The 16,500-nt window shown below is 35.1% G+C and overlaps 1 protein-coding gene across 2 annotated transcripts in view; it reads left to right on the forward strand.

The window, feature by feature from the left end:
- Positions 1-16,500, forward strand: part of LOC117785843 (mannosyl-oligosaccharide alpha-1,2-mannosidase IA) — a 70,913-nt gene that overhangs the window by 18,818 nt on the left and 35,595 nt on the right. The window contains exon 1 of one of the 2 annotated variants that reach the window (XM_034624099.1): positions 8,337-9,139. The exons of the other annotated variant lie outside the window; for it this stretch is intronic. Coding sequence (XP_034479990.1) covers positions 8,363-9,139 — 777 coding nt within the window. The 5' untranslated portion in view covers positions 8,337-8,362. Of the gene's footprint in view, positions 1-8,336; positions 9,140-16,500 lie in introns of those variants that run through there. 2 annotated transcript variants of the gene reach the window in all.

Genomic DNA, 16,500 nt, shown 5'->3' on the forward strand with positions numbered 1-16,500 from the left:
TTTGGGCCTGCGTTTTGTTTATGCCACATCTCCTGATTTATATTCAAGGCTGCCATGGCAAGAAGTGTCCTTGACTGGCAGCCCCTTTACTACTTATTTAGAGCGTGTACAGATTCGACTTCATTTACAGATTCAATTTCACTAAAGCTACCTAAATCAACAAAGCTGCAACAGCAGAAGCAACCTTATCCTTGGTACATACCTCTAATTAGTAGAACTGCTTTTGCCCTCTAGTGGCTCACCAAACCCACCCTTTGGGTCTTGCTCTCTTAGCCATAATCTTAGGCTGACACAGTTTCTTTCAAGAGCCGAGCGCATGTCACAGACAAATAATTATAATGAGCGCTAAGATGCTGTCAATACGGGCCAAGAAAGCTGCGCTATACTAAGCACTGCTCTGAAAAAACAACATGATATATACACTGATGAAAAAAATGTTCTAAAATCAAGATTTTGGTCTCAGAACTAAGAATTTTGGTCAAAAAAAATGCGTTGAGAACAGAAAATTCTTAAATTAAGAGAACGCATCTTAGTTTCAAGAACATTTTAAATAAGACCATGTTCTTATTTTAAGAATAAATGTTCTTAAAATTAAAATCAAAAAATAAAAATAGTAAAAATTATTTTTTATATTTATAATTTGTTTTTTCTTTAATTTTGATTTATATATTATACATTTTATTCTGTCTTAGTAATTTTAAAAATGTTATTTTAATTTGTTACGAGTGGGATTCGAACCGCCGCACACTGCTTCACAACTGAAGCGGTTTGTCTAACCAGAGCGCCACGGGGCTAACATTTGTTCCATATGAAAAAGTACATATTTATACTTTCCCAACAGTATAAGATTTTTATTCTTATATAAAGAGTTTAAGATTTTTTACATAAATAATCTTAGTTTAGTATTTTGGTCTTAAAAAAATCTGATTTTAAGAACAAAATATTTAAGATGAATGCTCTTGATTTTAGAAGTTGGTCTTCTTTGTTTTTAGTGTATGACTCCTCAGTTTATCACAAATATATAATAGAATAGCTTCGCATTCGATCAAAGGCTTAACACGAATGCTGAGCTGAGTTGAGTTGATGCCAAACCAATTATAGTTTCGTACATATTTAGGCCAAAACCACAAATTGTCAAGTATGTATTTAGTAACCATTAAACACTTGGCTAGAATTAATTGAGTGAGTGCTGGACTAGGACATACGCTAGTTTCCTATAATAACAATAATAATAAATAACAACTTTGTAAGAAATAAAAATAATTCAGAATATCTTTAAGATATTTGTCTGAACGTTGCTTTAATTCATTTATAAAACTACATTCACATTTAAAAGTTTTTTAGATCATATAATTAACAATTTAATGTTGAAAGCTAAAAGTGAAAGTCTTAATGAAGAAAATGTTGCGTACGTTCTTTCTAATAAAATAACATTTTCATTAACCTTAAGCTAAATTTTGTTCTAATAGTTAGGTTCTTTGCCATCTCATACTGTTGACTTTTTCGTATAATTAATGATATTTGCTTGTGGACACGATTAATAAATATTTATTGACAGAATTTGTTTGATTGTCTGCTCTTGTTGTAGTCGTAGTTGTCGTTGTTAATATTGTTGGCACATCTGTTTGTTTTGTATGCTGCCGCCAGTGAAAAAGACATCCAGTTAGCTAATTATTAAATAATTAATAATAATCTGGCTAGCATGTGATATGCCAGTCCTGTTGACAGACGAATAAAAGCAGCACCAACCATTTTTGTGTTGTTGTGTGTTATTGTGTTGACTTGCCTTTCGTGTGTGGAAATTCGTTTTTCTGTGTTGGTTATCTTTTCCGATACCATGCTAGATGTGAAAATAAACAAGAAATTACGATTATCTTTAGCACGACGAATACTTGATACTCTTGCCAAAATAAAATTCGTTTTTATTTAAGTTAAAATACATTAATAAACGATAAAGATTTTTATTAAAAAATTAAGCTTTCGAGCGATATTTAACAAATTTAAAACTGATCATTCCTTTGGCAGGTACTATATAGCATTTCATTAACATTGCTCTTTTAAGGCATTACACATGTACTGACAAAATTAAAATACCCTCTGCAGGGAAATTAGACAAGAAATTGAGATATGTATTCAAAGATATTACAAGAAATATAATATTAGATTGTAAAGTGCTAAATTTATGTTAAAAATGCTTAAAAAATATTTGTTTTTAACTAATGAACAAAGTATTTGATAATTATTATGTTTAATTATAATATAAGCTGAAAACCAATAACATATTTAATTAACCGAACATTTTAGCTTAAATTAAACGATTAATTTAATTCTGGTAAGGGATTGAAGTGAAGCTTCTTTTTAAGGGTTGTTTCATGGTTTAGCATTGTAATTAGAATTTCGGTCTAAAAATGTTTCAATTAAAAGTATTAAATTTAAGCAACAATTTGAAGGAGATATTGTCAATCATAATAACTACACAAATATGACATTTCACAAATTAAACAACAATTGACTGTAATTATTGCGAATGATACTCGGTATTCAGTTTTGAATTTGACTCATTAGAGTACTCCTCAAGTGCTAATGAATATGTTTGTACGCAAGCTAACGTTTAAAGTCCCTCGTAAATGTCCTTCAGCTTATTGTGTATATGCACGGTCTGTTGAAGCCATCACAATTGATCATATGCAAGTGCGTCAATTACATATAAGCCTGTGGACAGGGAGGACATTATACAGGGGACAGCACGGGCGTTTATATAATGGACAGAGAGACAGACAGGCGGGCAGATAGACAGTGGGGAGGTTGGCAATTACTGTGGTCCAGAGCGAGTGTGAGGAGCGAGTGGGGATTGCACTCAGAAACTGCTGTCTGCTCATTCATTACGTATACGCAATGTTGCAATTTAATGGATAGCGCACAAAACTGTGCTATGCAAAATTGCAATTTACTTGCGTAAATTTAATAAAGTTGCCGTCGGGTAATATTGCAGCAATCCTCAAATACAACACACACCACCCACTCCCACTCCCATTCCCATTCCACTTTCTTCCTTTCACTCTTGTCCAAGCTGTCATGCTAAAATGCACAACAGAATCTTATTCTTCGTGTTGAATCTACGTTGTTACATTGCCACCGCTTGTTGCATCAGCAACAACTTAGTCTGCTGCAGATAGCTGGGTGTGTGCTTGTTTGGTGTGGATGTGGGTGTGGGTGTGGGTGTGGTATGGTTTGATGGGACGTGTGGTGTGCCTTGTAATGGAATCTTTTTGGTCTGCCGACTTAAGGCTCCACTGGCAAAAAGCTGTTGAAAATAATTACTCGAAAGTCAGCGCAATTTTCAATGCCTGATGTGTAAGGCTCCGTCGTCAAGCTTATGGCATATTGTTAATGGCTTTTTCACGAAATATGAGCACTGAATGATTACATGATGTCTGCTGCAGTAAAAGCAATCTGTTCTTTGATGCATTGTTAACGTTTGCAAAATGTACATATATGCAATAAACATTAAATTCAATGATATACGCGAAATGCTCCTAAAATCCAAGAAAACTAATGGCAACGCTTCCATTCAATTTGTTGAAGTTTATTCACAGCATGAATTGAGTTTGAGTTTTCCAAATTAAAAAAAAAATGTTCTCTTAGTACTACATTGTATTTTTCAGCTAGTTACAACTTTACATATTAATTAAAACACGCAATTCTATATGGTGTGTAATATTCGTAAAACATTTAGCGCAGAGTATCTTTATAAAATTCTCTTATAACATACATGTATATTTTTTACAAATCGCTTTTAATTCCAATTACAATGCAATCAAACGAACAGAAAATGTAATTATTGTTTCCGATCGAATTTTATTACAAAAATATTAATTGTGTCATTTGTTGAAAATCTGGAAAGTGATTTTAATAAAATTGTGTGCATAAGCCACAAAAAAAATAAAGTTTCATTTGACCCGCCAAAACCACACGTAAACATTAATTTTACATGTAATTAAAAAAGGTCTTTTGGACACTCGTCCGGTCACACTATCAATTGTGCATTGTTTGTTTTTTTACTGCGAAATTTTTGCATAATTTCGATGATATTGATGCGAATTGATGTTTAACTTCCCATCGCCAAATTGTGACATTTTTATTAATTACATTTCAAAATTATGAAAAATAAAGGCTGTCAATATATTAATGCCACACGCAATCGTTGTTGTTATCATTTGAAGAAAAATGTACATTTTACTTTAATTTGTCAGCTGATTATTTGTCAATTATAAAAAATATATAGTGAATTTAATACCAATAGAATTCGAATAAAATCCATACTATTGAATAACTTCAAACGTTAGCTTTTTTGGAGTTATATTTTCTAACGTTAATTAACTCCTATTTAAATGTTTCAACACAAAAAAATTTTGTATGTCAATTTTTAGCATTTGTACTTAGTCCACATCGTGAAACATTGGAAATTAAATTTAAATAATTTGTATACTCGATTAACTCTTTAACTAAATGTTTATATATAATATATGCATATTAATCAATAAACTATTACAAATAAAATTCATACCATCAAATAAAATTCAATCGTTAGCAGCTCAATTTTAAGTATGTCAAAAAGGTTTCTGAAAACAAATAATATGTGTAATTAATTAGCTACGCTTCTTATAAGCTGGCAGGTGTAGTATCAACGTAACACTCTTTTAGCCAACCAAGCGATTCGGTGGCCTTAACCTATTTTTTTCTTCTATTTATATTAATTTATTTACTTTTTTCTGGTTATGCTATTCTGACAGCCGGGGCTCAGCCTTTATTTCATTTTCATGGGATCTGCACACGCGCTGGGGCTTTAGTTTCAGTTTTAGTTTCGGTTTCGGTTTTGGTCTTCGGGATTCGAATTCGGATTCGGATTCGTCTGGCTTTAGCTTCTATTCTGTGGCACTGGGATATTTGCGGATTTAATTGAGCGGCATGCGAAAGCTTTGCCAAGCACGAATATATAATTTACACACCACAACACACACACACACACACGTCTACAGAAACCAAGAAATTCGCTTAATTGAATATTAACGCCTGTTGCCTACACGAAGTATTTTCGGGCGAATGATATCGGCGACTAATAACGACATGGCCCAGCCCCTTTATTCCCTCAAACCCCTTACCCTGTATTGGAATTCCATCGCATCGTCAGTGTCACCGTCACCATCACAGGAAGTTCACCAATCTTTCTCCCCTTCTATTCGCTCAAGACGAAATCATGAGTTTTTTTTTTTATTATTTATTTCAATTAATGAAGCTGCGTCTCGTTTAATTAATTCGCAAGAAAGAGCCCTTTACAAATGGTTAACGTAGCTTGAGTATTCTTACACCCTATACTTGCACAATATTTCTGACATGGGTATAATAGCTCTGTGCATTTATAATAATACAATACCAGTATTACCGTCGGCTGACAACATAAAATAAATTGTTTTGCTTTAAATAGAGCCAAGGTTCGACCAAATTTTTTTTTTTGATTCTGCAGGCTTGCTTAAATTATTTCAAATGACGCATTAAATTGTCGATAGATTGATAAAGTTTAATTTAGTTGAGCAAATACAAACTGTGAATCGAGTTTAAAATCGATTAGAATATAGAATTGAGTTTGTCGATCAATTGGCAAGAATTACAAAATAATATAGAATTGAGGTGTCGATCAATTGACAAGAATTAAATTGAGTTATAAATATCGAGTTTTTGCCAAATTATTATTATTTTTTTTTTTTTTTAAGTGTCATGTGAAAATATAAAAAATGGCAGTGATAAAACAAAACAAAAGCAATCACTTTAGAGGCCGGATAATGATAAAATTAAAATTTCGCAAGTAAATCGGTTAAGATTTGCCAGAGTTATGACCGTTTAAATTGAATTGTTCAAACAAAAAAAAAAAAAAACGTCAAGGGGAAAGTATGGCAAAATGGACAGTGATTAAAAAATTTAATAATTCAAATTATAGTTGAGTTGTTGATATTTCATGAAAATTAATTCGATTAACTTGATTGATCGTAAAAAAATAATTAGAGTTTTTGATTTGCACATCACTTCTTTAATTAATCTTAACAAGTAATAACAACATTAATTTATAACAAGTAATTGCACATGCCACAGGGTATTTCACTGTCGATAATGCAATACTTAAGTGTTCTATGTGTTTTATATAACTTTTTTTTGCGTGAGAGTTCGAAAATCGACGACGCAATGCTCACGTCAACAAGGTGGAAAACGGGGGGTGAGTGGGCGGGAAAATGTTTGGGGAGATGGCGCGTTTTGGGAATTAACGGATTACATTTTCGGTTTAACATGTTAAAGGCATTTCAATTAGTGGTAATTAGTGACAAATTGGTTAGCATGTAAGTGGCGATTGTCGCACCGACAAAGATTTTGATGGATTTGTGCCTTGAAAGCTTAAAGCTAAGATGCTGATGGTATGGGTCAATTAATATAAGTACGAGTGGGTTAACACTTGTGCTTTTAGTGCTTACAATAGAACAACTACAAACATATAGATGTACATAACAATACATATAAGAGAACAAATTTCGTCAGAATGTATAAAACGCATATTCTGTGACATTGGTTGAGTTATATATCAGAAAACAAGCAAATTTTTATGCCCGTTACTTAAAAAATAAGTAAAAGGGTATATTGTGTTCGTTGGAATGTATGTAACAGAGAGAAGAAGGTATATCTGACCCCATAATGTAAATATATTGTGGATCAGCATCAACAGCCGAGTTGTTATAGCCATGTCCGTCTGTCTGTCTGTCCGTCTGTCCGTCTGTATAAACAAAGGGATCTCAGAGACCATAAGAGAAAGAGCAACCAAATTTGGCACACAGATTCCTAAAGACCCCACGCAGGTGAAGTTTAATTTTTATTTTTGACACGCCCCCCTCCGTCCCCGCAAATCGCGAAAAACCACCACACCCACAGTTTTAAAGATTATTCATTTTTGGGGTAATTAACGTTATCTATGAGTATTATCTGTTATCCCACTGAATCGCATCAAGATCGGACAAGTAGAACAGCAGTTATGGCGATTTAATGTTTTTAAAGTAATACAAGTACTTTCTTTAAAGCACTTTTAAATATATTGAAAATTGTAACGGGTATCCTATGGTCGGGATCTCGACTATAGCCTTTCCCACTTGTTTTTTGTAGAAATATATAAGTGTATAATGATCTTGACAAAGGAAAATGTTTATATATAGTATATTTAATTTTAAAAATCAAATAAACATTTCTTTGATTTCTACATTGTTTCTTATATCAACGAATGTAGTTGGTTCTTTGATCGAGTTAAGGAGTAGAAATAATGATTATTTTTAAATACAAAAAGCAAATACAAGTTTTGTTTCTTTTCACAACAATTTCTTGACAAACTGTATATACTGCGTGACAAGTTTATAATACCCTCTGCCAGGGTATTACAATTGAGTTGGATAAAAAACACTGTTCGTAATCGTCTCTGTTGTGGCGAACTTAAATGGTCGAGCACACCCCGAAATAAAATATATTGCGCCTTTCTCCTGCTTGGTATTTGATGTGTGTATCTTTTGTTATCACTTTCGTATTTTGTTTGGTTTTTTTTGGGATCAGCAAATGAGTTTAAAAGGAATAAACAGTGCGAAACATAATCAAACTAATTGCAAACATATTAACAACGACAACAGCGACAGTATTAAAAGTTTAAATATAAACTAAAACAACAATAAAAACAACAACGAGTTAACAATATGCAAATTCGCTTGGCGCAGCGCGCAGCTGCGACGGCTTCGCCGCCACCGTCAGCAGCAGCAGCGGCAGCAGCGGCGCCGGCGCCAAGGTGAACAAGCAGCTGGAGCAGCAACAGAGAGTGAGCGAACGTGAGCGTTGGAGCTAAGGCAAAATACAAAAAGAAGAGAGAGATAGAGAGCGAGAGAGTAACGGTGCTTAGGCAATGCGCCGAGTGCAGTAGCGTCGCTGCAGCTGCATTCGAGTTTCAGCATCGCAACGCAGCAGACATTGACGACGGCGGGCGGCAGAGCGACAGCGAATCAAAGCTACAACCGACCGAACTGAAGCCGAGTCAAGCTCGTGCCGAACCGAGCGCGATCGTGAGTGCTGCAATCGGTGGGGGCAAAGTGTATGAAGTGCAAATAAAAAGACAGCGTTAAGACTGCTCAAATATAAAACGATAAGCGATAAAAAGATAAACGATAAAACGATAAACGATAAACGATAAAAGATAAAAGATAAAACGATAAACCGATGAGCAATAATTGTTAATCGAAAATCGATAAACGATAAACGATAAAAAGTGATTGCTTGAAGTGCTAGCAAAATGTGCAGCAGAAAATGCTTCCGCATGCCCACGTTAGTCATCTGCGGCGTTGTGCTGACCATCGTGCTGGTCTGCATCACGGGCATCACGCTCACCAACAGCATCAACATATCGAACATTGTCAAGCTGCGCGAGAAGGTCGCCAGCGATTCGGCGGCCGCGAATGGCGGCCATCAGGCAGCCCAAACCCGGGCCGCCCTTGTCGAACAGCAGTATTCGACGCTGCAGCAGCATCACATGTCCAAAAGCGATTTTAATTACATATCGGCGGCAACGCATCCAAAGAATTTGCAACGATTGCTGCAAGCGCCACAGGCAGCATCAGCAGCAGCAGCAGCAGCAGCAGCAGCAGCAGCAGCAACATCAACAGCAGCAGCAGCAGCAGCTGCAGCACAAGCACCCAACAAAATAGTCATTGAGATTGGACTTAGGAACAGTGCCAGCAGTGGCAACAATGAGAGCAATGTCAGTGGGGTGGCAAGCTTACTGCCCATGCCGCATATGTTGCAGGCAGCTGATGCGCTGATGGAAGGCAATGTTGATTCCATATCGCTGCCAGCAGCAGCAGCTGTTGCTGTTGTTGCAGCAGCAGCAGCAGCAGCAACTACAAACAGTACAATGCCAGAAACAACAACAACAACAACAGCAACAACACCAACAATTACAACTACAGTGGCATCAACAACCACATCCACATTTGCTGCACCGCTACTCTTTGGAATTGCAGATCACAATCCGGCGGGCATTCAATTTGATAGACGTGCACATGTCAAAAAGGTAATGTCCATTTTGAATATTGCTGCAGTCGACAACTCTGGCAAATTCTTTCTCTCTCTCTCTCTCAATTCAACATTCACATGTCGGCTAATTTCAATTTCTATTTTTGTATATTAATTTCAATTCCAATTTCAATTTCAATTCGCACAATTGCAAATTAACCAACGCATTTCGAAAAATCAATTTCCAATTTTTGCGATGCGGCTTTTGTTTGACTCATGATTGTTGTTGCTTATTTTGTTGATTTTCATGTTATTACTGCTGCTCACTAATCATCATCGCATTGTCATATCAACAGCGACAAACGGTAATTGACGAGTACAGCAAAAAATTAAATAAAAAAATACTTTCATGAAAATTGGATATATATTCAATTTACATGCATGCATATTTGTTGTACTGGTTCTAGAGATAAATATGAATGCAAATTTAAACTAGGGTTGCAAACAAAAGCATCGCTTATTCGATAAAGTGGCTTGAAATTTCACTTAATACGCAATATTCGATTGAGTTTATGTTTTGAAAATAATTTAACTAGAAATTAAAGAAAGTTCTCGTAGAATCTCTATTTTAATTGCCTGGAATAATTTCGATTTTCTAAAGCTTTCTTTCTTAATAGCTATGCGCAGTTAAATGCATTCAGCTAAGTAATTTAATTGAGAAATATAATTGAGAATTTTCACTGTATTTACTTGTATATAAAAACACATTAAACAGCAATAAATCGCATCGAGAGCGTTTAGAAAGAATTAAATCAGCTTCGCTTTCTATTCAGACTGTGAACCAATAGAACTGGTTTATTCGAATAGATTCTCTCAATTGGCCAACAGAAATGCATTTTATATTGCCCATTTTTGAAACAAACAACAGCAAAATAAGAAATAAGTTCTATTCATATGACAAACTCTTTCTCTCTCTCTATTTTTGTTCTCCTGGTGTTTTGTTCGTTGCATCTTTGTGCCAAATTACAATAATTAACATTGTTTCGATGACATGGATAAATAAAAAAAAATGTAAATAGGGAAAAAAAACAGTGGAAACTACAATAATGCTGATTACGCCTCCCTGTCAATTGCATTTAAATAGGCGGACGACCACAAAATCTCTCGTAAATCGCACGTTTTTCCAAAGCGCTAATATCTAATGCGATTGTTCAGATTTATGAACAAGTCGCATCGCAAGTCGCGTTTCTCTCGCGCTTTTCTCTCTTCTTCACTCTCTTTCACTGTTTGGGGTCATGCCAAAGTTCAGTCTAAAGCTTTTGTTGTTGCTTTGCTCAGCGTTTTGCAATTGCAAAACCAAAGTGAATACAAAAAAGTTGTTAGCGAGCCAGAGTGCGGGAGGAGTAGAAGGAGGAAGATAGAAAGAGAGAGAGAGGGAGAGAGAGAAAAGGAGAGAAGCGAAGCTGTGAATATAGTGAATAGCTGTTGAATGTTTAATGTTGAAAGCTCAACGTTTCGTTCGTCCCGTGCTGTTTGACTTTGGCATCTACCCTCTCGCCATTTTCCACTTTCCCCTCTGACCTTCGATCCCAGCAAAACGGCAGTCAGTCAGTCCAGTACCAGTAAGTCAGTCAGTCAAAAGCCAACGCTAAGCCAATTAACTTTGCAAACTTATTCCGTGTGAAATTAATTACTTGGTTTTTATTGTATCGCTATGCGGCTGCTTGTTGTTGTTATTCTTGTTTTTTTTTTTTTATTTTTTTTTTTATTTATTATTATTGTTTTTATTGTTATTGTAGTAGTTGTTGTTGCGCGAAAGATAACACAAACAAATTTAGCTAATGCATATTTGATGCGTTGTTTATTCATTCACAACGCTAATTTTAGTTCTTCCGTTTTTTATTGCATTTTGCAAATAATATTATATCGTATAATGTCCACACAATTATTGAGATCTTTCCAATTATCATACAAAGCCAATTGAAACACTCTTGAAGCATTAACTCTGATCTAAGCAATGATTCTTGTGTATGTAATCTCATCATGACTTGACCGATTTTGAAAACTGATTTTTTCATAGGCATTCCAATATCGATCAATGAGATGGGAAATTAATTTCTTAAACTTGCAGTCGCAAACATTTTACTGCCATTAATCTTTATAAACGGTTTTACATACATTTAGTACTTCTTGAGATAAACTACAGTCTGTATATTCTTGAAATTTTTTTGAGTATATTACACAATATAAATAAAGTGTGATATTTATGTCGCTTAATTTCTCATTCGTAAACGGTTTTGTATAACGAAATTTGAAAAAGGAACTTCCGAAAAGATTCTATGTGCACTCCTTGCATAATAATCAACACCCCTTTTTTTCAATCCTCTTTATGCCACATTCGTTAACATTCCACTGGCAGCATTCATTATGAAACTTTCCATATCATCCCGGTTCACGTTACCTTCAAAAAGAAAAGCAATTTGTGAAATTTAAAAAGTCTTTAACCTAAAATACTATACAAAAAAATAAACTCCATAAGTCTCATTCCATAAACGTTTTACTGGCTGGAATTGTTAGCTCCGTTTATAAAACTTTGACTTTTCAGATTTTATTGTACTTTGTGCGCAACAACTCAGAACGACTTTGGACTAGTCCCTTGGCAGCCTTTCGAATCTTTGTCAAGCTCTTTTATGGGACCTACTTGGGCCGAGTTTCTTGTTATGTTTTATTTAATATGCTCGTTTATCATACACAGGTCCCCCATTAAGCTATTCTTCATGCATTTTTGTCCTAGCTGCCCAACAATTTGAATTTGGGCGCGGCATTGCCTTTCTCTATGCCGCGAGGACTTGTAAAAGTTTCTTAATAATAAATTGCTTAACTTTTAGGTAAACAAAATCACAGCGTGTTCCCTCTGCCCTCCCTCCTTGGCATAAGGGGCTTTGGTTGGGTTCAACACTCCTTAACGAAATAAACACGCCGAAGGCAACTCATCACGTACTGTGGAGGGAATTAAACTAAATAATGATCCTGTTATTTAAATTAAAATTAAAATTATTAGTAACATTTTGCTGGTCATTGTTTCTCCCTTTTGTATGTATCAGCAAGTATTTGCACAATAAAGCTTCGTAATGAACGTCTTAATGATAAGACATCGTCTGATTCCTACAAGGATTTCCAGAAATAAAATGTTCTAGATGCCTCTTGTATTTTTAATATTAAATAGTTTCATTTTGCCAATTTAATAAAAACGTCTAGCACTAACATTATATGAGCTAATGGAACCTAATTTGGGTCACACTGTTTTCAAAAACTTGTCACGCCCCTTCCACTCCGTAATTTGCAAAAGAAGCCCACAGCATTTTTACAAATAATTTTCTTTTTAACATTATCGTAGTTAATCGATTATGGATGTTTTTAGTTTTTTAAGCAAACGCCTAAAAGTATGCTATCATTTGTATACCATTGAAGCTTACATTTAACACCAAGGCTGCAAACCTCCAAAATTTCGTTAAAGGTTCGGTTCGGCGGTTCGAACCATAGAGCAAGATATTGGTTCGGTTCGCAAATTGATTTATATACCCCCTGAACCCAAGGTTTGGGTTCACTTTTATACAAGAAAATATTTTTATCATTCTACATTTTGAACTAATTAAATTCTTTTTAAAAGAAATAAAATTTTGATGGAAAATGAAATTCATTTGAAGATTTAAATATTACTTATTTTAATCCGAAGTCTCAAATAATTGCGTAATATTAGAAAACCATAAAATTTATGTAATTACTTTTTTTTCGAACCGAAATAAGAACATGTATATCTAAATTAAGTAACGGGTATCTCGTAGTCGGGTAAACGACTACACCTTTATGTATCTGAAACTAAATACTTTTGCTTTCTATTGTATTCGCTTGTTGCTTTGGCAAACTACTTTCAATATGATATAGAATTGTTGCTGCTGCAGTTTATATTAGTTTCCGGCAATAATTTTATTTTTATTTTCCAGCTTTTTGAACTGGTTCTGGTTTGTGATTGGAGTCGTTTCGCCGTTTCCTGACAAACCTTTTTTTCTTTTCTGTCGGGTTTCATTTTTTTTTTTTTACCCCCCGATTAGACGCCAAACTCATCCGCATCCGTCAGTTGGGTTGGGGCATCATTTCTATCAACAATTGTGATGCAAAGCAGCCTTCTCAAATGAAAAACACGTGCTTGCTCCGTTCTTCCCCTCATCACAGCGAAAAGAATCAACTGAACCAAACTGAATCCTTATATTCTCTTTTGCTTTATTTTTTTTCTTGCAGGTGAGTTGCAACTGGGTATTTACAACATCGAGGCATGTGGCAAGAGTTAAGGATAACCGGAAAAGTTTCAACTTTAGTCTGATAATGGGGCGCATTTTTGTGCAATATCATGGCAGGTAGGTGGAGAACTCTGTCTGAGGGGAACAACTGCTGACAGTTGGAACAATCGGCTTCAATTTGAAGCTCAGAGGATATTGCAAAGACATTGACGGTCTAATGTCAAGGATACATCATTTTCATAAAATAAAAGTTTCCTTTCTGTGACTAACTAACGCGAAATGGAAACGCCTCAATGCTTTCAATTATAATATCCCCCTGCCTAAATCTACCCCAAGCTTTTATCAATAGCAACAGCAATAACAAATGGCAAATGCAACCAAAAATAGGCAAATTGATTTTACAAGGCAAGAGCAAATCCTTGAGAGGGTCAGGAATTGGCATAAAGAAAAACTTTTGTAAATTTATGACAAGAACGAGATTCACACGAAATACGAAATTCGAAATAGAGAATATGAGGAGAGCGGGGGAGGGGAAGAGCAACCAAATTCGTTGCACATCAGTATTGTTGGTGCTGTCTTCAGTAGTGGGTCGACATTTTAGGGCCGAAAGTAATCATTGTTCAATACCGGAAACTATTCAATTTCCGCATGACATGAAACGTGTACAGAACCGGGCCGTAGAACAGACAGCAGCACAAAAAGGACATGGCACAGGGACACACACAGATAGACAGAGATGGAGATGGCGATGGAGACGGAGACGGAGACGGAGACATGGCACATTGGATGTTGATGACGGCACAAGAAAAAGATAGAGACAGAGACAGCTGCTTCTTTTCCTTTTCTTTATATAGAAGTACGTCTCACCTGAATCACCTTGTTGTGACTGTGGCTTCTTATTGTTCCTTTCTTGTGCACGCACTTTTATCATTGATTGCGTTAGGCGAAAAAGGAAATTGCAAAAGCTGCTAAATCAGTTTAAGTGTTGTCCGCAAATGCAGTAAAAAGAAAGAAAGTGAAACCGAAAAGCTTCAAAAACGAATGCAAATTCAAAAAGTCCAACGCATTCCTGAGTTATTCAGTGAATTCTAATGAATGCGAATGCATTTCTTCCAGTAGTATTGTAAATCTCTCTCTGTTTTTTTGTTTTTCATCTGAGTCTCTACTTTTCTTCAGAACGGTTGAGCATATGATTCTATTATCCATGCCAATATCATTATCCTTTCTTCCTTCATATGTTACAAATGTAAATTTATTTAAGTGATTTGAGCATGCAATTATTATAGTAGTATTTCCTTACTTTTATCTAAGAAATGGAAGCATTTTCATTCTTTCGAAAAGTATTTCGAAAGCGTTTCGATCTTATCTCTTCAATATCGTGTCTCTATTTTCCACCATCATTTAAGAAGTTTAATTCTTTAGAACGCAACAGAACTCTCACTTTTCTATTTTTTTCCTTTAGTAATCTAAATGTCATTTCAGAAAGTTTGTTTAGAAATGCGATTTAATTGAAAAATTAAATTTAAAAAAAAAATATCTTTAAAAATAAGTTGCTATCTTACATTTTTACCAGTCTAAAGCTCAACGCTTTTCTTGCCATTTGACAGTCAATGATGCAGTTGTAACTCAGACACTGTAGGTTTGTCAATTTGACACGCACACACACAGAAAGTCACTAACATTGTTTTTTTAATACAGTGGGAATTGATGCTGCATTCTATTCCTTTGGAGAGGTACTTTAACTGAGTTCGTTTCGTCCTGCTGCTGTTAGTAAGATGGTGTTGTGTTAGACCCTGTACTTAAAAAGTGGAAAAGGATTTTTAAATGTTATCTTGATTGTAGCAAGACATTTGTTTCTCAATTTTTCTCTAATTTTTGAATTTTAAGAAGTTATAGAAAGACTTTTGGATTTGTTTAAGCAATTGTTTTTTTTGGTTTTTGATAATAAACCTTTGTATTATTTGTATTCTTGTATTTCATGTATGTTATTTTTTATTAAAGCAAGTACCAGGTCTCTGGCAGTTGAGTTTTCTCGATTTTATTCATTCTACAAGTTTGTTCTTAGCAAAGGCACTTTATAGCTCCACAATTCCTTAAGCTGGCGATGCTGTTGCACGTCCTGCTGTTGATTTCAGGACTAGATCGAAGCTCTGGGACTCGATATCAAGCCAAGGCATGTACCTACACAATTGTGTGTTGTGTGCTGTGTTTTCTCAACTGACTGTAGCACCTGCAGCTATTGTTGTGACACACACACACATGACTGTAAAAAATATGTGGTTTCTGAGTATTTCTTACCTGTTACGCTTCGTTAACTATTTGATGGCATAAAAAGCTTTTGGCTATCAATCAACTGCTCCCGCTTTCGTTCAATTATTTAGTGCAGTTTGCCATTTACAACCGAACATAAGCAGCTGAAATTTACGACTCTGTTGAAAAAATGTCAAAACGTCAGCATGTCAAGACTGTCAGAATGTCTAGAAGAATACCAAAAGATGGCTAACAAAATAAACACGTTAAATGTGAGAAAAAAAAAAAAACAGTTTGCTGCTGTTGCTATTGATGTTCAATTAGCTGGCTAATAGATTACCAAGTCAATTTTTCATACCAGATGCACTCGAAACTATACTATACGAAAACTTTTCGTGCCAATTCAGAAGGGAACACAAAAAAAAAAATTAATAAATAAATAGTAAATAAATAAGGAAAGGGAAACCGAATACAACATTTGGCAGTCAGCTTGTTTTACGACTGTTTCTAATTGCTTGCCTGCTGCCCATCTCTCTCTCTCTCTCTCTCACTCTATGTATATAGAATCCTTAAAGTACTCGCACTTAAATTATTGGTCAGTGTATCGAACTGTTTGAGTTAGAGTTCGTGGCCAGCGAAAGGAAATTGCCAACGATAAAAAGAAATGTTTTATGGTTCTGAGACGAGTTCTCCGAGTGTGAACTGAATGAATCGAGACAATACTAAATCGAACGCCACTCTGGGGCTCTTAGCCCATATACAAAATGTCTATGAACTGGTCATAAAATTGGCCGAAATGTTGGGGCCATTTTCTTAAAGGCATGCAGACACTACTTAAAGCCTACACGTAAAGGGCAAAAAGGCAAGAAGT

This window comes from Drosophila innubila, chromosome X (genome assembly GCF_004354385.1).
Source record: "Drosophila innubila isolate TH190305 chromosome X, UK_Dinn_1.0, whole genome shotgun sequence".
Lineage (NCBI taxonomy): Eukaryota > Metazoa > Arthropoda > Insecta > Diptera > Drosophilidae > Drosophila > Drosophila innubila.